Source organism: Polypterus senegalus, chromosome 5, assembly GCF_016835505.1.
Source record: "Polypterus senegalus isolate Bchr_013 chromosome 5, ASM1683550v1, whole genome shotgun sequence".
Taxonomy (NCBI): Eukaryota; Metazoa; Chordata; class Cladistia; order Polypteriformes; family Polypteridae; genus Polypterus; species Polypterus senegalus.
The window spans coordinates 66,504,829-66,531,814 of NC_053158.1; the positions used below are offsets into that span (position 1 = coordinate 66,504,829).

General features: G+C 39.0%; 1 protein-coding gene across 1 annotated transcript; it reads left to right on the forward strand.

Annotated features, from left to right (window-relative positions):
• Positions 1–23,683, forward strand: LOC120530333 (procathepsin L-like). Its single transcript, XM_039754742.1, has 8 exons — positions 1–118; positions 4,797–4,931; positions 7,314–7,427; positions 8,646–8,819; positions 14,690–14,914; positions 18,767–18,935; positions 19,100–19,205; positions 23,484–23,683. Exons 2-8 carry the CDS (start codon positions 4,806–4,808, stop codon positions 23,581–23,583), a joined length of 1,014 nt encoding a protein of 337 aa, XP_039610676.1. The 5' UTR covers positions 1–118; positions 4,797–4,805; the 3' UTR covers positions 23,584–23,683.
• The last annotated feature ends 3,303 nt before the right edge of the window (positions 23,684–26,986 follow it).

Here is a 26,986-nt window from a genome sequence, read left to right on the forward strand (position 1 = left end):
ATTGTCAGCGCGCAGCCAGGTGAGTCTCAACACCCTCCACATCTGTGTCATCTTGTTCCACATTCTGAGACAACCAAACATCTTCCAATTTGGGTGCTGCACAGAGCATCAAGCAAAGGTGAGATTGGAGCAGAAGTTCCACTGCAAAAATTGAACATCTTAGTCTGTTTCTTGATGATTTTACTTTGTTGATTTCATATTATTTAGAATTATTACTTCTGTTAAATATCATACTTGAACAGTCTACTTAAAAGCAACCCATTCTGTTTTAGACAGGAATTGATTCAGAAGATAAGTAAAATTTAGTCTTGTTAAGTTTGCATGTTGTGAGGCTGTTCTGGCCACCCTACGCACTCTCTAAGAATGTGTAATGTTTAATGCTTTAAGGTGTTCAATATGAAAAGAGCTAAAAAATGACTGTCTCTGAATTATCATTCAAAATAAACTCTTGGGATAAGTGGAAATGTAATGAATTCATAAAGGCAACTATTAAAAGTCTTCTTGACCCAAATGAAAACAATAATTTTCATAAGTCAGTTCAACTGAGGATAATTGCAGCTTTATATGGAAACTCATGTAGCAAGCAATCAGAGGTAAGTTAAGTGGATAGGCCCTGTGAAAGATATTTAGAATGGCTTGATTATGTCGTTCTGAAGCAGATATGTATTTACCTTCATATGCTCACCCTATCTGGTGCATATTTATGCTTAAGAGTTGACACTAAACAATAGCGCTTATGGTTCTTTGCTATTAGGTCTGTCAGATTACTTGCATCACTCATCATCACAAGATGAGTCAGTTAAATGTCTTGGCCACTACCTTAATATCTACCTTATACATCTTGAAGGACATAAAAACAACAAAATATTTGCAAGCACAGTGGCTAGTGTTACTCCTTCATTGCTTCATAAGATTGGATTTATATCTCATTTTGGTCACTGTCTCTTTTATGCTTGTATTTCCTAAATTTGTCTTTAGGGATTCCCAACACTTACTTTTCACATTCTTAGTTAGAGAAAAGCCAAGCAAAATGACACCTTTTATTGGCTATAGCCAATAAAAGGTGTCATTTTGCTTGGCTTTTCTCTACATTCATAATGGCTAACACGGTACAACAACCTAGTACTACATTCTTAGTTAGAAAGTTATGTGTGTTAGATTAATTGGGATCCTCTTCAAGTATAGGGAGTGGCTGGACACCTACTCATTAATAATCTGTTTCTCATAGTGGTGGCAATCCCATCACCTTCCTGCAATAGGTGATCTCATGCCATCCAGACTCTTAAGTGAAATTTCTGATGGATTAGGTCTCTAAGCGTTCACTGAGATCAGAGTTTTTAACTTCTTCTCCAGTTCATAACTGTTAGTAATGTATCTGGTGTCTCACTGCTCTCTCATCCTCTTTCTCGATCACTTAAACCAGAGACTGCATTACATGCGACTCTGTGCTAAACATCTGATAATCCATTACCTTTGCTTTCAGTATGGCAAAGCAGTCTCTTCCTTGCCTCCCCTATTCCTTGAAAAACTATTTTTAAAAATATCCCTGGTTTTTCTAAAATTCAAGACCTTCAGCTTCATTGCCCACTCCTTATACAGTATGTTACACCCAGAAAGTTCGGCTGAGGATCTCAATTATAGTCTGTATTCACTATTAAATTTCCAGGCACATCCGTGGACATGTCATGGGAATGTTTATTAGTCTCAGCCTACTGAACTTCTGGAGCTACTGTCACTTATTCTGTTCTTTCAAGAGGAGAGAAGGGAATCTTACTCCATCCATAACTAAACTGACCACATATTCACACAGACACTGATACGTTGAAACCTTATTACATTTTTTAAGCAGAATTATAATTCTACTAATTCGGTAAAAAAGTGACTGATTTTGTAATGTCAATCTTTAGTAGAAAGTATTTATTGTTAATTCACTGTTTATTGGGGCTGAAAAGGAAAATAAAGCTTACTTGGCAGTTGTAATGGCTACATTTCAACCATTATGTCATGGTCCATCTCTGATTTTTCCTTGTGACTTGCTTTGTGAGAATGTATTGTAAGAACTGGAGACCAGAGGCGTGGAAAGGTTTGGGGCAGCCACCCGTTTAATGCGGTTTCCCGGCTGCAAAAGTATTTGAGGCATTTTCAAACAGTTGTTTACACAACAGAGTCCAAAACAGAACTGCCTGCCTAAGCAAAGGCAGTAAGCTTTATAGCACAGAGGGCGGAAATGATGTCGTCCTCTGGGCCGGAACTGGAAGTGACATCATCCTTGGGGCCGGAACCGGAAGTGACCTCATTCTTGGGGCCGGAACCGGAGGTGATGTGTCCTTCCTGGAAATGGCGGCTCCTGGTGGGATTTCCCGGGTAAGACCTGCAGAGAACTCAGAAAGAGCGTCAGCGTACCCCGCCCCCCCCGGGCAGATGTATAAACAGTATTGTCTAAGCCCTTCAGCTGCTTCCCATGCACACGTGTGTGACAGTATATATGCAAGAACCTATTTTAGTTAGAGTTAAAGTCAGTAATCGATGCAATTTAATAAAAAAGTAGAGAAGGAAATGTCGTAGGAGCTAAAAGAAGTTGACACCCTGCTCCTCATAAAATAAGGTGAGAAAACAAAAAAGTCAACTAAAACAAGACAGAAACTGGAACACATATTTTTGTAGTCATTTTTCATTTTCTGTAGTTTTTAATATGTGAGAAACAACAGAACAATGCCATAGATGTTTGATGTAGTCAGTGCTCAAGTCAAGTTTATTGTTATTTGTACGTAGTGTAGTACAATGAAGTTGTTACTTTCAAGTCTCCTAAGAAAAGATGACAAAAACAGTACAATAAATAAATAAAAAATATACATAACATGCACTATCTATCTATCTATCTATCTATCTATCTATCTATCTATCTATCTATCTATATATATATATGTATATATATATATATATATGTATATGCGCTACATCTATTGTGAAGAAAATGGACAAGGGACGATAAAGTGTTGGGGTCCCAGAGGATGCTGTATTCAATGTCCAAATAGAAAACTGAAAAAAGCAACACCACAAAACAAGCAATATAGGTCAGTCTTCGTCACATTTAGGACTAGCTTCCTTGAGGTCTGACCCTTTGAGTAACTGGATTCAAACTGAGTGCCATCTTCCTGTCCTGTTTATATGGCCATGTAGGCCACACAGGCAGAGTCAAGGCCATTTTTCCAGAAGTGATATCATATGCCTTCTGGTGGGTGTCCCTTTATTCTAAAGGCAGAAATGGAAGAGCTCCTATGTTGCACACAACATTCCTTAAGCGAAAACTCCCAAGGCTTACATCTTTGATTTTCGATGTCTAAATTCTTATGATTGACTGGTCAGCAACTTTATAACTTATGGCTAGAAACTGTCCCTGAATCTACTGGCTCAAATGCCAATGGTCCTGTACCGTTTGCTAGAATGAAGGGCTGAGAAAAGCAGCTGTGCAGGATGGCTGAGGTCTTTAATTATTCTGTTTTCCTTTCAAAGGTGGCCAGTGTTGTTCATCTTCTCAAGAGAAGGCAGCTGGGTGCCAGTAATATTCCATGTTGCTTTTGCCTCCCTCTGCAGAGCTTTGCAATTTTGTGCCATGCAGGTACTGTTACAGGTTGTGATGCAGCCACTGAAATTGGACTCCATGTGCACCTGTAGAAATTCATGAGAATGGATTGAGAGATGTTAGCTGACCTCAGATATCTAAGAAAGTAGAAGCACTGATGAGAGGCCCCATTTGGTATTTTCAGTTATAATCGGATTCACACCTGGAGTAAGGTCACCTGCCTGGTTTCAGCTGTTAGGAATAAAATCATACTATTGAGCAGTTATCTATTCAGTTTCAGAACATTCTTTTAGGATCAAGAGCAGCCAGCTTACTTTAGCCACATATGAACATAAAAAATTGACATACAAGAGGAGAACATTCAGGCCACCAAGCTCCTTTGTTCAACTATCAGCTAACCTTTCCCAAAATCTCATTCAGATACCTCTTAAAGATTACCAAAGCTTTTGCTTTAAATACTAGTTTGTTGTAGATTCCAAAACCTCTAAAGAAAAGTAAAGAAATGCTTTCTGATTTCAGTCCTAAATAAATTTCCCTTTTATTTTCACTTGTTCCTCGAGTATGTAACTCATTGTTAATTTGAATGAATTCTGTTAAATCTGCTTTATCAGCACAGTAGCATTGGGAGAAAGACAGGAGGCAATCCTGGCTGGGATAGCAATCAACTGTGGGGCATACATGGGCTCACACACTAACTCTAGGTGGGTTTACCTAAATCATTCAAAGAAAAACCCTTCTGAGGTATAGTTATAACCACACTAAATAATTAATTTAATATATTCTATTGTTTCATAATGTTTTTTCTAATGTTTGGTCTCAGGGATCCTGTTCCAGGAACAATAAGTACAAAGAATGTTAATCAACCCTGCTAATTGCAGGGCATTCTTACTCACACCGGGAGAATATAGCATTAGCCAAAACTGCATGTGTTTGGGGTATGATTGGAAACGGATAGGAATAAAGGCATAGGCACAAGATGAATGACAGTACACAGAACCCAGGGTGATGAAGATGTGTGACTGCAGAGCTAGCCATTGTACCTCTGAGCACTTGAATGTACCTTTCTCTTAACTGTTGGGTAGCTTTCCAACTGAAAACCACCAACCCTGTTTGAGACCCAGAATGTCTCCATAACTGTCACAAATCAGCCACATTTTCATTGTAGCCTCTTTTACTGCTGCATTTCTTTAGCTTTGTTTCTCTTTGCTCACAGGTTTATATCATGAACATTTTTGCTAACCTGGCCCCAGTGCTTGTTTGCTTGCAACTGGTGAAATGCTCAGATGAAAGACTGGATTCTGAATGGCAGGCCTGGAAAAGCACATTTAGGATGAATTATAACCCAGTGGTGAGTCTGAAAGTATAGGCATCTTTTGGGGTTTCATATTCATCAGAGTAAAAGGTCATTAAATTTACTAAGACTTCTAATTACCATGTGGCGCTGGGCTTGCAGTTGTGGGACAGTGAGTACATAATGTAATTTAATTAAAAATCTGTACCTCTTTCTTGGTAGTTGTGTTTAGGGTTTCAATGCCAATGAGAGTGTTACACATTTATTTTCTTAAAATAATTCAGAACTAACTACCCTTATCAAAAATATGACATTGTCTTGTTGTGAATATAACTACTGAATTAATGGTAAAAGAAGAACACAGCTACACCCACTGTCAAAAGGCACAAATATATTATATACTGACTATACTTCCTTAGAAGGCTGGCATCTTTCAATATCTGCAATAAGATGTTGTGTTGTGGCGAGCTCCCTCTTCTACGCAGTGGTGTGCTGGGGAGGCAGCATAAAGAAGAGGGACGCCCATGCCTGGACAAACTGGTGAGGAAGGCAGGCTCTATTGTAGGCATGGAGCTGGACAGTTTGACATTCATGGCAGAGCGATGGGCTCTGAGCAGGCTCCTATCAATCATGGAGAATCCACTGCATCCACTAAACAGTATCATATCTTCAGCAGACAGAGGACTGCAGCTTCAGCAACAGACTGCTGTCACTCTTTAATTTAATATTGTTTTTTATCCTGCTCCTCTCTATCTATCTACTGTATAGTACAAAAAACAAACTGTTGGCAGATTAATTAAGGAATGAATCTGTTTAACCTGATGAGAGTGTCAATCACAACACAGCGAGCTGGACTGATCAAACCTCATTATCACCAGCAACTTGCTCCAACGCCTCCTGAGAAATCTCAGACGTGTCCATTACCATTGAGAGGTGTAATACCATGACTGTATCCTGGGTCTTCTTCTTAGGATTTGTGCCTTGTGGGAGACACTAAAGGGATACTGAAACTACAAGCCACCTCAACTGAGTCCTCTCGATTTAAAGAAGTAGTATTTCTACTCCAACGCCCTTCTGTATTATTGAGCTCCTCATCTATCATGGATGATCAGCCCAGCAACACTAAGAAGGAACCTGATTTTGGTTGCCTATAGTCAGATGTTTCATTGTTTCACTCAGCACTTGTGACTATAGGTGAGGATGGGTATGTAGATTGTCAATTGAATTGACAGCTTTGCCTCACTATATCGATAACAAGAGTTGGAGCTATTTAAACTTCTCCACGTGGGTCAGCTGACCATCTCTTACATTAAGAGAACAAGCCTTTTGTGCTTTTTGGGAAGAGATCACAACCCCAGATATAGAGAGCATAATTTATATCCCACTTGCATCACACTCTGGTGTGAGCTATTCCAGTGTGCAGCAGAGATTACGGTATCCTGAATCTTGGTTCTATTTTTATTTTCAATCCTTGAAAATCATGAACAGGAAAGTAGATGAAATGCACCCTTGGTACAGAATGCTCACATGTAACAGAATTACTTTAATGCCATGTATGGAAATATAACTGTTGCTCAGCAAATACAGAGACCAAAGTGTAGTTGCCCTTGAACCTTGGAATCTTGAAGCACCAGCCACAAGATATCACAGGGTACATGGTTGTAAGCTACTTCCAAATCCACTATGTAGATGTAGACTGGACTGATATATTCCCATGACTCGTGAAATACCGAATCCGTGCAGGAGCAAAGAGTGGATCCCTAACCCATGACCAGAGCAGAGTCTGCATTATTACTTTTGTATCTGAATTTCAACTGTCTGGAGATTCTCCATTCCAGGACCCCAGAATAAGCTTTCCTTTGGAGTCAGAGGAGTGTGATCCCTCACTAGGTGGAACACTTCCTCTTCTCCCCCGTTATGAAATGGGTATCACACTCCCCAGGAGATCAAGTGCTTTCTGCAGTTCTGATCAGATCTCATTCGTTCTTGTGGCTGCTTGTCACCACAGGACTCTCAGCCACAGCAATGGACAAAACACCAACAAGAGCTCCTGGTAGTACCTCCTCTAAGGAGGGCGTATTCCTTGGGTTTAGGAGTTCTTCAAAGAGATCCTTCCAACTTTCAGAAATACACCCAGTAGGCATCAGTGTTTCTGCACCTTTGCTGAGGACAACCTGGGTGGCATAGTTTTCCCAAAGTTTTGAAAGGTTTTTCAGAACCTCTCAATCATGCAAAATTCATTGTCCATGGCCTCACAAAACTCCACCAAACATGGTTTTTACTCCGGACCCTACTGTAGCTTTTTTTTTGCCTGCTGGTAGTGCCTTAAGTGTTAATATTAACAACGGATATGTAACTTTATGAATACAAAGAATATACAGTATATATATATATAATATATATATATATGTATATGGCTGTACTGTGTTGGAATTTCAGAGTGAAAACATGAAGAGAGAAGTGTGGGAGACAAATTATAAGATTATTCAAGAGCACAATCTGGAAAATCCAGGAGGGTCCTTTACAATGTCAATGAATAAGTTCGGTGATCTGGTGAGTATACTGTACCTTATGATCTCCATGGACATCCATTTATCTTGTATTTTCTTAAAAGCACTTATTGCTAAAGTAACACTTCTGTTTCACTTTAGTGATTTTGAGCCCTTATTGCTTAATTTTGTCTTAAACAGCTATTTTAATTGCTCCTTATTATCAATAACATGCAAATGACAAGACAGAGCAGCATTTCTCCATTTAGCTTATTTACATTTACACCTGTGTGTATTTATCTGCACTATTGGGTTTAATTAAATACTTGGAAGAAAAATGAAGAGAAAAACGTGAAGGACTGAGAATTACTCGTCTATTTTAGCCTTCAAATCATTTGCATGATAGAAAGGGAAAGAAAATCTAGGTTATGTAGTTACATACAGTACATCTGTATTGGTTCGTCAGTTAACTTTGTACTTTTAAATCACTTAAATGTATAATTAATTTTACAAGCTGCCCTAGGTGAAGGCTTCTGTCAAAGAAATAGTAGAAATAATAGTAATGGCCATGAAGGCTTAAATCTGCTTAGAAATAATATTGAGACATTATTAAGAGGGATCCGTGGATACCACCAGAGCCTGGTCCCTCTATTAGTATAAATGATTAGGAGTCATCCAACCCTTCTATCTCATCTTTTGCTGGCATGTACTACCCATGTTGCATGTCTTCATGCACTCCATTCAGGACCACCGAGGTGTTCAGCTCTTAGCAGACTCACTGTAGCCCATTTGTTCACAAGTTGAATCAGCATCTGTTGGAACACTTTCATCAACTACCTGTTTATGGCCTTGGGACCACTTTTTTTGGGTGGTGTCTCATTCATGACACTTCTTGAAAGACTTCTTGTAGTCTTCCTGTAAATTCCCAAGTAGAGTTGCTGTTCCCGATAAGCTGATGTAAAGTGTGTCATGCTGACTTCAAAGCCACCTGAGTCTTGCTCTTTGAGTGGCACACATGTGCATCCACTGGTTGGTGACTACTTATTTTGAATAGCATCACCCGCACATATGATGTTGTCACCTATTGACCTGTTGTTTATTGATCTATTGAAGTGGCCACTTAGTTAAAACCCCAGTTTCACTGGATTTTCAATAGTGTGATGCTATTTTTTCTGTTTAAATCATACTTATAATTTCTTTTATGTATCAATACATTATGTAGTATGTCCGTATAACTGTACAAATGATGTGACTGTCTTTCTGTGTTTTTTTTTTTGGACAGACAAATGAAGAATACAGACAGCTACAGGGAGCATTTGTCAGCAAAAAGCAGCGTACTTCTGCTAAGACTGTGTCTGCTTCAGAGCTGAAGAGAAAGGCCAGCAGGTTAAATGTGTCAAACTCTCCCAGCATTGACTACCGAACCCGAGGTTTTGTGACCCGTGTAAAGGACCAAGTAAGAACTGTCAGACTACTTTACTCTTCATAGTTAATTAAATGTAATGCAAATGCCTAAGAATCAGCAAAATCAACAAAGATAGGACAGAGCTCAGAAAAGTGCTGAAAGTAGACCTAATTAGAAAAGTTTGGGCTTCATAGTGGAAAAGATAGTGTCCGCAAGCAAAGTGGAGCGATTAAGAAGGTCAATGAGGTGCAGGGTTAAATGTCACAATGTGCTGAGTATAAATACAGGGAAGTTACACTTTACATGTACAACACATTAGCAATGCCTCATGTGGAGTTCTATGTGCAGTTTTGTTTTCCAAATTACTAAAAAGGAATAACAAGTTCACATACGAGTTATTACACTGATTTTAAGACTTTGAGGTATAAGAAGGAAAGAAAGAAAGAAAGAAAGAAAGAAAGAAAGCTGAATCTTTCCTGTTTCTGCAAGACTTAGAAATGAAGCAATTGATGATTTTAAAATTATGAAGAGAATTCGTAAGGTGGATGCAGCTGTTTTTTGGACACAGAAGCTGGTTAACTTTTGCACTAATGGTCCTAAGTTTTTGTTCATGTGGAGAGTCACTGATATATTTGAATAAGCTACTAGACAGTGTAGTAGATAACAGCACTTTGTGAACTTCAAATCTTGACTCAACAATATAACAGTATCTTGCAGATGTTTACTGCACAGAAATTGATAAGCTACACTGAAGTGATTGGCCTATGCACATACAAAATATTCCTAAAATAATAGCAGGCAGGTTATGCACTTATTCCAGAAATTCCACAAACACAAATTGTCTGTCAATTAATGCCTGTGTGTTACATTGATACTTATTTTACACTTTAACTTCATTTTTGTGCCAAGCATCTGTGCATCCATTCCTTTTTTTTCTTCTTAATTCAGTCCTGGGTCACAGATGCTAGAGACTATGCTGGTAGTAGTGGGTGCAAAGCGTAGACCAATCCTAAAGGTCATGCACACCAACAAGTGACCCATACAAGGCCAAGTTAGTGTCCAAGAAACCTTGCATGCACTTCTTTACAATTTAGAATGGAAATTAGGAAAACAGCCATATGCAGAAATGAAGAAGAAGAAGACTCCACAAAAGTAGGTACCAGGCCCTAGTTTGAAGACAAAAGATGAGTTGTGGCAACGCTTTCTTTGACACTGTTTTGTATCATATAAACCCAAGTATTCGTGTATATTAGATGTTCTTCAAGTTATATCATCAGCAGGCATGGTGGTCCACTTCTGAGGTCACTCTTATATAGGCCTTTAGGAGCAAACATGTCAGTATAATTCAGTCATTACTGAGACTTTGGTGTGCCCTGCTTTGCTATATGGTTCCCAGGAGTACATCAGAACATGAGCAAGGTAGCAGACACCTAAAAGGATGTGTTACTTATAAGTTCGCTAGCTGACACTAGTTTCGCTCACTGAGTGCAAGGGAAAAAAATAAAATGTAGTATATAAATTATTAAACAGTAAAACATTAACATGTAAGAAGTAAAGATACATTGAGCAGTACTGGAGTGCTTTCGGGTAAAGTACATTTTAAAGGCGCTATAACACAACAGGTAAGTAGCACTAACAGCAGCTTAAATGTATTTAGATCATCTCTCGGTAGCAGATCCCTTGTGAAAGGTGCTACACGACCGCTGTGGTATAGAAATTACATTTTCTATGCAATCCTGCAAATTTCTGCCTGACAACCTTGCACTACGTGCCTGTGATTTAGGAGAAAAATTATTCTGAGAAATGTGGACGCTGCCCTTCCATGCTTAAGGGGCAGAAGGTCCAAACAATTCCTAAGTCCAAAACAACATGAAGAGGTCGGTACGTCTTCTTAGATGTAAACCCTCTATCTTCTTAAAAGAATTCATCAAAAAAGCAACCTTGAATGTTGCAGGGTTTTAGTGACCTAACTCACCTTAAGGGACAGTAAGTAGTCGTGCTGCGCAATTTACAAAGAGAGTTTTTACTTTGATGGCACCGATCACACTCATTCACAAAGATTTCCGCTCTCCCAGGAGCCAACGGGGCACTCGAAGTGTCACAAACAGTGCGAGAAGAGAGGACGCTGCCGCCCGAAACTGCAAAGCTCTCAACCCGGCGGAGCAGCCCGACATTCTGCGCCTCCGAGCGTCCACTTTGTTCTCACGACACCTCGCCGCTGAAGGCGGTGTCGTCTTCACATTGTTTACAGCTCCGCGCAGTTAAAAAGTAGAAAGATGCAAAGCTGTTTTCTTCATCTCTTCTACTATCAAGTACTGCCAATTAAAAAAAAAGTTATAATGTGGCAGTTTCCGTGACAATCACTTGGACGAATAAATAAAACTTCTCTGTCAGAACGTGTCTGGCGGCAGACGGCTCAGCGCTGGAGTCCAGAGTGGAGGGCAGAGAGAGGGAGATGCAGGGCGCACTTCTATGGGATAGGTCGGCGTGTTTGTGTTTACTTCTTTTCAATATAAGTAAAATAACTCTCACACAAATAATAACAATTCGTAAAGACAATATAAAAATGGCATCCACAAATGAAGTGATTAGTTCCTGTATTATAATATGTTCTGTGGTCATACATAATTTCCGTTTCAAACGCGAAAAGAATTTTATATATATATTGTAGATCTCATAAGTTGTGATTGGTGTCTCACTCAAGATTAGCTACTACGTTGCACCTCAGTATATGACCTTGGTTCTCACAACCTTGACTTGGAGTATAAGAGTTCATAAACAATTGAATGGATGAATTATTTACTTGTAAAATCTTGCCACTTTACTATAACAAACACTAGCTCTATAATACTGTCCCCATTTTCCATATTGCAGCGTATACTAGAATGGACAGAGAGTAGAAATGTGAAGAACAATTTAAACATCCTAGTTAATACAGAATAGGGGGAACAGTTATTAATCCTGCAGGGACCTTGCTGAGTTTTACATGTGTCTGTGGGGGTTTCTCCAGAATCTGAAGGATGTGCAATTCAAGTTATTTTGCAGCTCTGAATTAGCCCCTATGAGTGAGGATGGCCGCATTTCTGTGCCAGTGTGCCCTGCAGTGTACTGGAGTCCAGTTCAGGGATTGTTTCAGCCGTTTAGCTAACAATAGACCATGACAGTCTTGGCCTCCACAACCCTAAAATTAATTTGATAATACACAGATGGCTTTGTGTGGGAGGTTCTTTATTTGTCCTTCCACATTCCAAGGATATGCCTTTTAGGTTGATAAAGTTAAGTATAGACTATAAATTTGCCTGGTATGAAACAGAATTAGATTCACATTTATTGGTCAAGAATGCACACATACAAGGAACTTGACTGTTTTGTTGTTTTTGACTCTTCACATTATAATTACATGACAAACATACTATACACAAAATTATTAAGTTCATACCTGAATGAAATACAAAACAAGGAATTTAAACATATGTCTGCACACTGCGAGGCAGTTCAAGAAATACTCAATGAATACAGAGTTAAGCACTAGTTATATGTAACATGTAAGTTATTTTTGGGGAAGCCCAGCCAGGGAAGAGACAGCTGAATTAACCATTCATGAGCCAGTGGAAAGAAACTCTTCTTATATCTGCTTGTTCTGGCATAGTTTTTTAATAATACCTGGCATATAAGAGAGGTTCAAAGAGGTCATGCCCTGGATGTAAGGGGTCGATGATGATTTTCCCTGCCTGAGTGATGACTCTGGAATAGTACATCAGTCCTTTAAGATGAGAAGACTAATGCCCAAGATCCTTTTCGGCAGACCTGGCTATTTGTTGTAGCCTGTTCCTGTCATATTTAGTTGCTGATCCAAGCCACAATGTGATGAATGAGTTGAGAATAGACTTGATGATTGCTGTGGAGTACTGAAATCAGCATCTCCTGTGGTAGATTGAATTCTCTCAGGTATTGCAGGAATGACATCCGCTGCTGTGCCTTTATTGTAATGAAATCTATTCTAGTCTTCGATTTCAAATTATGTGAGATTTTGGATCCCATAACCATGAAGGTTTCCACAACTGACACATTATTATCAAGTATGGTGAGAGGTTGAACCCTCCTAAAGACTATCGTCATCTGTATAGTTTTGAGCTTGTTTAGCTCCAGCTCACCACACCAAAGAGCCAACTGCTCAACCTCCAGAATGTGTGCAAGCGCATCACCATCACTGATCAGTGAGTCACAAAGTGTTTGCATTTATGATGGGCTGACATTGCATCAAAGAACAGTTCCTACCTTCAGCCCAGTGCCTCTGGGATAGGCTCCAGTCTACCACCCAGTGGTGGAGCAAGCAGGCTGAGTAATTTCACAAGACCAATACAGGCCAACAAAATGTTCACTTTATGCAGGACATAAACAACAGAAAATACATATTGAAAATCTGGGGGCTGTCCTGAGTAAGTGTTATTCAACAGACAAATTAAAGAAGATTCAAGCAGAGAGGCACTTGACTTGTTGAATGTTTTCTGAATGCGGACCTGCTAATACACTGAGGCATATGAAACAGGCTGATATTAAGGAGCTGAATCTTTTGTAATAGTAAGCGATGTAAATGTCAATTAATTTTTTTACAAAACATGTCACATTGAAAATGAAAATGACAGGCATATGGGATATTATTAGCTGTTAGAAAAGTAGGATAGGAAAACATACAACCAAATTACCTCTGCTTTATACAGCATCTTTCTCTTACAAGTGACATCCCAAGTCATTTGACAAAATCAGAGATATACAGAAGGGGCTAACAGAGACATTCTTTTTTGACAGTTGGCATGATGATAATTTAAGTGAATTTCTAAGGGTTTCTCGTTGTAAATGAGGTGCTGCATTAGAAGTTAAGTCTTGGGGAGTCTGCAGAACAAAAAGAAATAAACTTCTAGTACAGGGGTCTCCAACTCCCGTCCTGGAGCACCACTGTGGCAGCGGGTTTTTCCTCTCAACTGTTTTCTAAATTAGCGACAGGTGTTGATACCAATTAACTCTTTTGCCTTAATTTTAATTGACTTTAAGGGTCAGACCCCTGAATTGTTTCCTTTTTCCTTAATTAGCATCCAAACAATAGCACGATACATAATGAGCCAACATGTGACTGGCTAACCTGTGTCCATCATACAATATCTCAAAATAAAGAAAGGTGAAGGTCTAACTAACATTGATCTGTTCAGGTCCACAAAACATTTTGATGGTGTTCTTAAAAAAAAAAAGAAAATCAACAGTTTTGGAAATTTCTGCTGTAGCATAATGAGAGCACCAACGGGTTTACTTAACAACAAAAAGAGGCTTCTAATTAAGAAACTTGTTGATTGAAATTGGTTGGAGTTTGCAGCCTTGACTTAGCTGGTCATCTGCTGGCTCACTTCACATCTCATTTCTGGAATAGAAGGGACAATTCAGAGGACTGAATCTTAAAAAAAACAAGGCAATTAAAATGAATAGAAAAGAAGTGAATTAGGAATGAAAACTGGTCATAACTTAAGAAAAAGAATTAAAATGAGAACCTGCAGCCACAGCAGCCCCCTAGGACCAGAGTTGGAGACCACTGCTCTAATAGATCAGTACATCATCCCATGATGACTCTGGCATGGTGCCTACTACAGGTCCAATCTACTAATCAAACTTGAATTAAATTAAGCAGGTTTGAGAATGGAAGATTAGGTTACTGGTAGACCTAATCCACCTAATTGTCTTAGCACTTAGTGGGCATTTGAACTGCACACTACAAGAAGGTTAATGTGGTAGCTACATGATTTCGAGTTAAACATTCACTGGTCAGACTATGAGATTAATGGTCCAGACAGGAGTTCTACATATGACATGACATGCCTGTGAAAAGAAAATTGTGTATCAATTAACTCTAGAATTCATATCTCTTGCTGTAGGGTCAATGCGGATCCTGTTGGGCATTCAGCACGACTGGAGCAATTGAAGGACAGATATTCAAGAAGACTGGGAATCTGGTATCTCTCAGTGAACAAAACCTGGTGGACTGTTCAAAGCCCTATGGCACCTATGGCTGTCAGGGAGCGTGGATGTCACACGCCTATGATTATGTGCTGAAAAATGGAGGGATAGAGTCTGAAAACACCTACCCTTATACTGCACGGGTAAGAAAAAATAAACGTTAATTTTAGGCTTTTGGTATAATTTTGAAAGGGACACAAAAGAAATGTGAGCCCTAAATTCAAACCATGTGTGCTATATAAGGATGGTTTTGAATTATTTCTAAGACCATTGTTTATTTTATAACAAATAAGAAGACACATTATGAGCTGACTAATATTACACTGAGTAATCAGAGGACTCTCAGATGTAATACTAAGTTTTTACCAGTAGATGGGCTGAATGATCCAGGAATCAGTATGACAGGACAAGGAAAGGAAAGAGTGTGAAAAATCCTCTGATATGGCAGTCTGTTGTTGGAGCTATATTAATTAAGGAAAGAATTGTGCTATTAGCTTTATTTTAGCTATCATTATTTCAGACATTAGTTTGTACAACAGGTCGCAGTTCCAGGGTCTAGATTTCATGGTTTAGCCTGATTAATATGGTTCTATGGGCCTAGCTTGATTTCACACCTGTGTCGAGTTTGCATGTTCTCCTTAAAGTTGGATTCTTTTTCACTTTGACTCAAGGCCATCAGGATTATTGTACTGTCCGTGGATATACAGTATCTGTGTGCACCCAGTAAAAAACTTCCACCCGTACAGATTTAATTCCTGCCTTCTATTAACTACTGTAAAGACAGGCTCTATAATGTTAAAGCCATCTATCCATTGATTTTTTGAACCTGTTCTCTCACAGTTTGACATGGTTGTAGATGTTTCCTGGCACCTATTGACTCAAATCAGGAAGCAATCATTGAAGGGATGCCTGTAACTCACAGGCTACAGTCATGCATATTATCACATTTAGTCGCAAATGCCAAAGTAGAATCAACACTAAACCCTAAATGGCATAGGCAGGATGTAAGAGGAAAGAGAAAATTCAAGAACATCTAAACTCCACCCAAACAGAGACCAGGTTAGCAGTCAAAGCCCGTCCTTGAGATTGTGAGGCTGCAGCACTAACCACTGTGTAGTAGTGCCATTCTCCTTATAAATATTGGGAAGAAAATGAACTAATATAGTTAACATACCTGGTGGTATGACAGGCAAGCTATCCAGTTTCCTCCAGCTTTACCATACCATGCCTGACCCACACAAATAGAGGTTTGAAACTTGGTCAAAGGTCTTGCTTCACATTCCACTGTGTTAGTGGTAGAATAGCCACTATTTGGCATTTTTACATCAAAACAAATCATAAAGTTTTTTCACTTTGCTTTGTTCATCTTCATCTCCCGACAAAACTTGCCAACCCATGATTGCTTAAATTGCCAAGATGCCATTTGTAAATAAATTTAAGATAGCCATCCTCCTAGATCTTAGCACAGTAAAACCACTTTAAGTTTTCTTTGTGGCAATTTTATTTGTGTTAAATATGTAGTATTTTACTTTTTGGAATCTGTTTTATATTTTCATTAAAGTCTTTGATCTCTACTTTAGCATCACCAAGGTAGAAAGCCTCTCCACATTTAACAGGCCACATTATACTGTGGGTTATTCTGGAAGGAACACACCTCCCAAAACTGATTTTTTATATGTTACTTAACCCATGATGGGCAAAAAAAATGTAATTTCTTATTTTCATGGAGAATAAAAATAAACTTCTGATAGAATAAGCACCTATGTAGATCAATGTTGCAGAATAGCAAACTGACAAATCTACAAGTTAAGTTATCCAGTTGCTCACAACATGCGAAACATATGGAATTGTGGCTGAAATATAAAAAAATACTAGCAAATCACAATAGTAGACAAATAGGAAACACATTCAAAATAGATTGCGCTTTTCAATTGAAGATACCCCACTCCTCCTCACTGATTGGTTGAGAGTCCTGTCTTCTATAATTCAAAAGCTTATAGAAAATAGGAGAAACCAAAAAGAGTAAAAACCAGTCCAACAGATATATTATGGGCTTCCAAGATACATCCTTCAGGTAAGTTACACAGTGTTACTATACAATGTGGGCAACAGCTGATGTAATAGAAAGCACCTGGATGAACAACTGGCTTGTGATGTTCCTCTACAGTAATATATGGCATACAATTCTCAAAGCTGCTTAATATAATTAGGGGACAGCCGTATCAGCTTTCCCTGGTAGGTCTCCAGTCCATCACAGGACCTACCCTTGCGTATTACCCATACTCATACTCTGTTCACATAGGGACAACATGAATTCAGTAATCAACTTAACGTGCATGTCTTCAAGAATGGAGAGAAACTCACAGAGGAGACTACTGTATCTGAGAGGCAGCCATGCTAATCACTGCACCATCATACCAGTTTGCAAAAGAGTATCTTGTGTGAAGTTTAATGCAAATACTGCATAAAATAGAGGGCAGAACCAATAAAAGGAACATAGCACATAGTCAATCTGCCTTTATGTCGAGTCATCTATAGCCTACATTATTATAAGGATCTTAATAAAGCAACATTCTTCTTCTTCTTTCGGCTGCTCCCGTTAGGGGTTGCCACAGCGGATCATCTTGTACACATATTGATTTGGCAAAATTTTACAACGGATGCCGTTCCTGATGTAACCCTCCCCAATTATCCAGGCTTGGGAAAATGAAAAAAATTACAATAAACAGTAGAAGTTTTAACCTATGTCTGTTTAATTCTCAGTGACATTAAAAACTTTCATCCATCAGATTTCTACCAGTTAAATAGTGAATTACACATCCAAGGAAACTGCTAAAAATAAAGGGCTAGTGCACTGAAGTCACAGGGCATTCTTCACATATTGAGTCATGGGAATCTTGAACCAGCTGGTTATAAAGCAAGATTTGAGACAAACTTTAAGAAGTAGCTCAATACTTCGATACTGAGAAAACTTAGCCATTAGTTAAACAAACAAGCCTCATGGCCTACTCTTGTAAGTGAAATTTCTTACATTCAGTGTGTGAAGAAAATTCAGGATCTAATTTCAGCATCTATGCACGAGTCAGATATATATTTTTTTATTTTGTGATTGATGTTTTTGAATATTGTTGCTGTTGAGATCTAGGACTGGAGTTCCAGTCTTCTTCTAGACATACAGTATGGTTGGTTAGGTGCTATAGATAGTGCCCTTATGTTGTGCTGGAAGAATACAGTCTTCAAAGTCCATCAGAATTAAAAAAACACATCCATATGAAATAACATCCATCCATCCATTATCCAACCCACTATATCCTAACTGCAGGGTCACGGGGGTCTGCTGGAGCCAATCCCAGCCAAAACAGGGCACAAGGCAGGAAACAAACTCCAGGCAGGGCGCCAGCCCACCGCAAATGAAATAACATACACTAAATTATTTACAGTGATGTTAGATTTTAGTTAAAAAAAAAGCTATTGTGGTGATAAAGATCCGAGAGAGACAACATTAAAGATTTGTGGTTTCAGAGAGACACCCTCTTTATTTTGGAAGGGAAAGAAGGAGTTTTATACTGCAAGAATTTAATAGACCCTTGATAGTGAATCTTTGCTTCTTGTGGTCGACGGCTTTTTATCTTGAAAGAATGAAAAGGACAGAGCTGACCGATCACCTGACATCATTAACTGTTGTCCACCTGTTTTTCTTCCAAACCGCAAAGTCAATCTATCATGTTCACTTCTATACTATGGTTACCATTCATCCATTAACATACTGTAGCTCTTCCATCCTACTTAAGGGGAAAAAGCTAAGAATCGTCTTGTACAAAAAGAAGCTGATGTATTAACCATACACATTATCAAAAAAATCATATTGATCCCAAAGTTGGAAAAGAAAGCCAAGTCTGACATAAAGTGTTTTACTCATCTTCAAAAATAAAGGAGAAACACAATTATTTTTTTTAATGATTCCCTTCTCAGCATTTTGTGTTGCTGTCTTGCAGGATGACCAACCCTGTCTATACAATAGCAGAAGGTCTGTGGCCCGAATCACAGGTTATAAATTCCTTCCAGAAGGTGATGAGCAGGCATTAGCTAATGCCGTAGCCACTGTTGGCCCAATCACAGTAACACTGGATGCAAGCAATCCCAGCTTCCAGTTCTACAGCTCAGGTAATCGGATATTCTGTTCAAATATAAAATGACAGTCCTTTGTGACAAAAATTCTAAATCAGAGGTAATTTGCATTTATGTATCATGGTGTAAACTTCAACTGGGGATTATACAATCCACTGACATTTACAACTGGTGCATTGAGCGTCATTTTTGTCTTACAGGAATCTATAATGATCCAAATTGTGACGAAGAACAGCTGAATCACGCAGTCCTGCTGGTTGGCTACGGGACTGAAGGAAACCAAGACTATTGGATCATTAAAAACAGGTGATACAGATATCATTGGTATGCCACAGAGCACATATGTCTCGGCACAACACAAACAGAACCATCAGCCTTGTTAGTATAGCTGATGTTTTATAGCTGTATTTCTGGAAATTTAATGTTGAACTCGTAATTTTATTTTTGACTTGACAGCATCAAGTCATAGTCCCCACAGTCAGCTACTTTCCATTTGTTTGAGTCTGTATCCATAGCCTTCATTCTCTTGTGCCAGTCTGTGTACTTATCTGGCAGATATAGAGCTATATAGGGTCATTATTATCACATGTTCAGAGTACAGCAAAAAATTTTTTGCATGTGCTAATGAAACAGTTCAATAAATAATTCATCAAAATTAAGTTAAAATTGAAGGCAGAAAACTGTCCAATACAAAAAAAAATTCAGTCCCAGCACAGCCTTTCTAAAACCGATGTCTCCTCTCCTTACCCTGCACGGGATCTTGAAGCAGAGGAGACACCCAACTGACAAGCACAGCCAACTTTTCCTCACAAGTTCCCAGAAGGGTGCTGCACCTCCCCTTGCCTCGCTCCTTTGTCTCCCACTGCCAGTTCTTAGTCTTATGTGGGAGCCACCTATGAGCATTTGATCATTCCAGCTACCACAAAAAATACTCCACTGATGTGACCCTCTTCAGCCCGTAAGCGTCTGCCCTATGCACCTCCTAGGGGCTGCCTTCCAATCCACCGTACCCTGGCAGGATCCCAATCCTGTCACCTCTTTTACTTCCAGTTCCTTTCAAACCTCTGTCTTACTCTTTCTGTTCTTTCTTCCTATTTCTGTTTTTGTTCCCCTGTCTGCTGTGCAGGCTGTCCAGGCTCCTGTTTAACTGGCTTGATTGGGTGCAGTTGTGATACGCCGCTACCTCTGAAGTATGAATGAGACACCTGACAGATCTGCTTGCATTTGCACTTGTATGCGTGATTAGACAAGCAATCCAATCATCCCCGGAGTAAAGCATGGTCATGCACACCAGCACCCGAATGGAACCTACACTTGATGGGAACCAATTATTTATTTAAACACCTGCACAATGCCATGGACCACTTATCACAGTTAGCCATTACACCACAGGACATTGCAACTTTGCATGCTGCTCTCTTAGCCTCAACAGAGTGTGATTTTCATTGAGCAGTGTGACCGGCAGCCAGGAAGCAGGCAAGAAAACGTTGAAACTTTGAGGTAACATCCCAGTAACCATGTTTACTTTTTAACTCAAAAAGGAAAAATGGTAACAGAAACAGTCCCAAAATTAACTCAGGTTTTAAAGAACTGAAACGATTATGTAGAAGGTAGTTACTCGTCCAAGCTCCTCTCTCTTTCAAGGTTCTCTCAAGATGGTGCCACATTCCTGGTGTTCCAGTTTTTATGTCCAAGGGTCCAGAAGAGGTGGGACTTTCTTCTGACCTTACTGTCGGACTTGATTGCTCTCACTTTTGTGGGCTATGAAAAAAGGAGAGGAGACTGTTATTGACAGCGCCCCCTGTTGCCCTGGAGTAGAAATTCTTACCTCAGCTGAGCAGATCAGGGGGCCCTCTGGCATACAGGCATGACCACACAAAATTGTGATGCTCCAAATCTGGGTTTTTCTCTGTTGGCATGGGGTGAGTGAGTTAAGGAGTTCAAGTACCTCAGAGTTTTGTTCATGTTTGGTAAGATGTGATTGAAAGATTAACCAATATATCAGTGCAGCAGGAGCAGTTTTTCAGATGTTACCACACCATAGTAGTGAAGCAAGAGCTTCACCCTTAGACTAAGTTTTCAATTTACCAGTTAGTATTTAGCCCCTTCTTTATCTATGGTTATGGTTTTGTGTAGTGACTGAAAAAACAGAAGAACTAAAATAAGGATCCTACTGAGGGTTTCCTTGGCTGAAAATCCACAATAGGGTGAGGGCAGGGCCATCTCAAGGAGTGAATGTGTTTGTGTTGTGAGATTCTTAAAAGTTGTGGTGGCGGAGGCAGGAACTAGCAATGAGGTGGTAAAATGGCTACTTAACTGATCAGCACGATTACTGATAAGGCTGTTGGTGCTTTCTGGCATCTCACTATTATTCTTGCTGACAGGGTTGCTGCTCATGTCCTTTTTTCTTATCTCCTGATTTTTCCAAGAAACCTTTCAACATTTAGGTTCCAAATTTGTATTCTTCTGCTTCCTTTTTCTTTTCCTGAGCTCACTCTAACACTTTGTCTTTATCTCAGAAAATGCTTGACATTTCTGTACTTTAGTTATAGTGCATTCTGCAATAACGTTTAGCTTGCAAGTAATAATGTAGTTAGTATGGGATGGATGAGCCTTCATTTTTAAATGATGACTCTGCTTTCCCACTAATTTAACATTTCATTGTGAGTAAAAATAAGATATGTGCAATACTTTATTTAAATATTTAAACAGATATGTATTTATATTTTATGTGTGTGTGAAATGGAAATTGCAGATTGTGGATGGGGCTGCCTTCTCTACCCCTCTTTAGGAGGATTTCACTGGATTCAAAGGAGCCAGTTGAAGAGTTTTGGTCAGGTAGTTAGAATTCCCCTTGGTGTCTACCATAGGATATGGCTATCTGAGAGAATATAGACAAGATATGTCCAACTGGGAGAAAACCCAGGGTTAGACTCAGGGCATGTTGGAGGGATTACATCCCTTAAATATCCAGGAAGCCGAGACTATACTAAATATATAGGAAATTAATTAGCTTACATGTTAAAATTCTGCTTTCTTCCTTTATTCATTCATTTTCTAACCTGCTAACTAGAGATGTGTGAAATGATTTGAGTGAAAATAAATTTAGAGTGAAACCTGGTGTTTAACTTCACAAACCATTTGTGAAATAAATTACATTATGTGCCTTTCACACAAGAATAAAGGTGTTTAGCTCGTGTCTTGTCATACATTAATTCAACATGTGTTTGCCAGCCAGTTAATATTTAAATAAAAATCTCAAGTAAAAAAGAAAAAAAAAACACCAGTAGTGTGCATATCCTCAACTAGGAATAGGCTATTACGGATGGTTGGCTGCATTTTTTTGTGTAGAAAACACAGTAATATGCACAATGGTGTTTAAGTGGATCTTTGTGTGGAGAATGTCACATTATTTCAAAAACTTATTGCAGTCTTCCACAATGATGTAAACGACAGGCATAAGTAGTGTTGATTTTGCTGATCTGGTATGCAACTGCAGAAAAGAACACTGGCAGACACAGAATGTTTGACCAAGATTTTATTTAGTGGTATTCCACCAAAAAAACTTCAAAATTTCATAAAATTGGAAAATTGCCTACAAAATGAATTTTAGTGTCAGTTTTGTGAGACTGTATGTGAATTGAAATTTGCGTTTCACTCATCACTACTGCTTACCTACTTCCAAATCATAGGGAATGCCCCAATGGTTGCATTGCATTGCATGCAAGATGGAAACCATCACTGAATGAGGAAGCAGTCCATTACAGGGAACAATCCTTAATACTCACAATTAACCTAAATTTAAACAGACGCATAGAAAAATGTGCAAGCTCCACAGAATTCAGGAACAGAATTGTTCAGCCGTGAGGCAGCAGCGCTAACTACTGTGCTACTATGCTGCCCTTCTCATTTCTTTACAAATGATTGGAAAATGCCATATGTGAATAATAATAAATTAGAAGTTCCTGATAAAGTATATTATGATTTGTTCTGATGCCTACACTTTAGTAACTGTCATTTTTACAGAACAATAGTTAAAGAAAAAATAACCTATTTTAACAAGATGGAGACCTCTTAAAATGAAAAGAAATAATTAAAGATTAAAAAAAGATCTGTTTGCTCAAATATCCACCTTTAGCAGTCCATCCTTCAGTTGACTATCCTAGTACATCTTAAATGTCTTTTTAAAGCCTATTTTAGAAATAGCTTTACAGAAAGCTGAAATTCAAGAGAAGAATGGGTTAGACTGAATCGAAAGCCCCTGTTTTATCCCACTGCTTATTTTTTAAACACATCCTCTCTTATTTAGATCTGTATAACATTAAAATCACTGTATGATGTACTCAGTTTACCTATTTTGATTGAGCTGATGGTCACAGTATGCTCCGGGATATGCAGCATCTGTGTCTTTTGGAAAACCCCTAGTGCATCTAACAGCGCTGTTCATTTAAGACCAAACAAGAATGAAAAACTCGAGTCCACATCTGCAGTCAGCCCATTGAAGCCGATGTTCCATAACACTGGACTTCCATTACTACCATGTGCGACAGTGACTTATTACTTGATTGCTTCTTTTTCTTCCAGTTGGGGCAGCTCATGGGGTGAAAATGGTTATATGAAGCTGGCCAGGAATAAGGACAATGCCTGCGGTATTGCTAGTTATGCTCTGTACCCCGAAGTCTGACAGCTGCTGGGCTCTGAAAGACAAACCATGCTGGGGATGTGGAAGAGAACTGGCTTCATGTCAAAAAAGATGTACTTGTATTAATAAAAAAATGCATTGAACAGTATTCAGTGATGTCAGAGATATTTTTGCTTTTAGCGACTAACCGCTAATAGAATGCATTCATTTTTAAAGTAGAGTAAAATGCGGTGAGCCATGCCCAGAACTGAAATAGTTGCATACGGTATAAGCACAAATGGCCTGTTTCTCATTACTTTCTGGCACCCGCCTTATACTGTATAAAGAATTACTGAACTGCTGCTTGCTGATATCTGCAGACCTGGAAGGCATGTGCTCACAAACAGGCTGCAAACCTGGAGACAAGCACTGCATGTTTGGAAAGGCTATCCATACGGCTGCTGTGGAATGGTGATGAGGCTTGAAATATAACTATGTAGTGAATTCAGAAATGATTCAGACCCCTTCACCATCTTCCCACTTTATTGCATTGTAGATTTAAATTTTAAATGGATATATTTATCATTATTGCCCATCAGTCTTCACTCAATAACCCATAATGACAAAGTGAAAGCATGTTTTCAGAAAGACTTGCAAATTTATTAAAAATCAAAAACTGAAATCTCCCATTCATATAAGTTTTCAGACCCTTTCCATGTGACACTCCAAATTGTGGGTCATATACATCCTGTTTGCTTTAATTTCCTTTGAGATATGTCTAGAACTTGACTGGAGGCCAACTATGTCAAACTGAATTTACTGAAATTAGAAAGGCACACACCTGTGTATATAAGGTCTCACAGTTCACATTGCATGTCAGCATAAAACCAGCCATGAAGGCCAAGGAAGTCCCTGTAGACCTCCATGATTAAATTGTGGTAAGATCTAGGCCAGGGAAAGGACCTAAAATCATTTGTGAAGCTTTGAGTGCTCTCAGGAGCACAGTGGCCTCAATAAATGTGAATTGGAAAACGTTTGGGGCCACCAGGACTCTTTCTACACTTGTCCATCCTGCCAAACTGAGTATCTGGGCAATAAGAGCCTTGGTCAGGAACCTGACCAGAAATCCAATGGTCACTCTAACAGAGCTTCAGAAGTCTTTGGCTGAGATCAGCGATCCAGTTAGAAGGATAACCATCTCAGCAGCATACAGTCAGTCAGGTGTTTATGGTAGAGTGGCTAACTTCCACTTAGAATGTGCCAAATAACATTTAAAGAACTCCGTGAGAATAAGGAAAATTATTCTCTGGTTTGATGAAACAAAAAATGGAATTCTTTGGGTAAAAATCAAAACCCTTTGTCTAACAAAGACCAGACACTGCTCATCAAATGCCTAATACCATCCCCACGGTGAAGCATGGTGGTGGAAACATTATGGTATGGGGCTGCTTCTCAGCGGCAGGAAGAGTGAGACTGTTCAGAATTGAAGGAAGAATGAATGTAGCCAAATGCAGAGAGTTATTGAAGGAAATTTGCTCCAGAGTTCATGAGACCTTAGACTGATGCAGTGGTTCACCTTTAAGTACAACACCTGATGCATACAGCCAAAACAATTCTGGAGTGGTTTTTCAAAAAATCTCTGTCTGTCCTTGAGTAGCCAAGCCAAAGCCCAGACCTAAATCCCATAACATCTGTGGAGAGGCTTGAAGATGGCAGTTTACAGACGCTCCTCATCCAACGAAACAGAGTGTTTGATGATCTGCTAGGAAGAATAGGATAAACTGCCCAAATCCAGGGATCATCTTTTTCCATATTACTCTCACTGCACACTCGGAGTATTTATATCACTGTATCTGAGTGTGAATCACAGCAGCAGCTGATCGGATAGAGAATTATCGGTATACAGCTTTAAGGACACGCTGTCTCAGCCACTGCAAAACGTTTTAAAGCCTTTCCTGTACAGACCTCATGTTCAGAAACAGTTTAATCCCAAGAACTTTAAATGCACTCAATCAATTGCTCCTTGTAGAACGGTTTGTACTTATAAGTACAATCACCCCACTGTAAACTTGCACTACAGTTATAATATCTCACAACCTGGGCCACTTTATAAAGCGCGATTTACATATGATGACGATATCATTTTTAAGGTGAAATGCAGCAAAATATGTTTGTTAAATTATACACATAAAACTTTAACTTCATTTAAATAATCTATATTCTTCACTGGGAGTGTCGTGAAGGATAGAATAATTAAACATGTACTACGAAGATATTTCAATGTTCTTTAAACGCTTTGAAGAATCGGCGCTAAACTTACAGATGGCTTAACGCCTATTACAGAGCTGATTGTATGGCGATCGGTTACTTGGGGAAAGAAAAGCAAGGACTGCAGTGCTACGCCAATATATATTGAATATAAAACAGAAAGAGAAAATAACAACACAGCTAAAAACGCAGCGACAAATTTCGACAAAAGATAATGCTTGTCATGAGCACGAGGCTCATGAAACACATGTTTAATAATGTGCTTTAGCTCCTATCATCATGAAAATGACATCACGATACATCTCAGTATTTTAGTTATTCAGAGAGCTGTAATATCACAAATGTAATGGACTCTGTGTCCAGTTGGAGGAAGAGAGCCAGTTTAAGAAGCAAGTAGTGATTCACACACATAGATCACATATGAGTAGAAGATCAAATACAAAACAAAGCATTTAACGTGCTACTTTAATTACGATGTGATTTGAGAAACTGGTTAATTAAACGATTTTAAGATGAAGTTTATAATGTTCTACTAAATGACAAAATAAACTACGTGATTAAAGTGGAAATGTCGAGATTGAAGTGCTTTTTCCCACCGTGCCTTTTTCTCTGTACCCTAATAAACTTTCATATGACATTCAGACAGTGGGCTTACAACTCGTCTTTTCACGGCAACTTTGATATGTGACTTCTTTTTTATTTCCGGCACTGTGCGATTTTGTGAATGTGAGCTTTCAAGTTTCTCCAACACGCTATGTCACTCGATCAACTTCATTTTGTTGATTATACCACGGTTTATTTGAACAAATAGTATGTTTTTCCTTTGCCTCCACTTGGTATTCGCTGAAATTCTTATATTTTCCCCGTGCTTTTCCCATTGTCTTTTCACAGAAGGCTGCGCTTAAGGGCGATTTATATTGATTTGCATATTCAAATAGGCGTAATTCTGGGAGGATTTGGGGCGTTACATAATGCGCGTGCACGAAGCTAGTTTTCACGCTGATCGGGATTTATGTAGCGGAAGAACGTGGAAGTTGGAGTACGCACAGATTCCTGCATCTGGATTTTTCTGTGCGTAAGCACATTTCGGCTTTTGTGCTTATGCCATGTTATAGTGCGAGTTCTAGGCGTTATACATGAGGCCCCAGGTGAGCAAAACTTGTAAAGATTTACCCAAGGATAGATGAAGCTGTAATTG

Excerpts from the sequence above, each read along its gene's own strand:
- LOC120530333 (XM_039754742.1), top strand. The coding sequence starts at position 4,806 with ATGAACATTTTTGCTAACCTGGCCCCAGTGCTTGTTTGCTTGCAACTG. Across the intron at positions 7,428-8,645 it reads TGAATAAGTTCGGTGATCTG|ACAAATGAAGAATACAGACA; the intron begins GTGAGTATACTG and ends TTTTTTGGACAG. Across the intron at positions 14,915-18,766 it reads CCTACCCTTATACTGCACGG|GATGACCAACCCTGTCTATA; the intron begins GTAAGAAAAAAT and ends GCTGTCTTGCAG.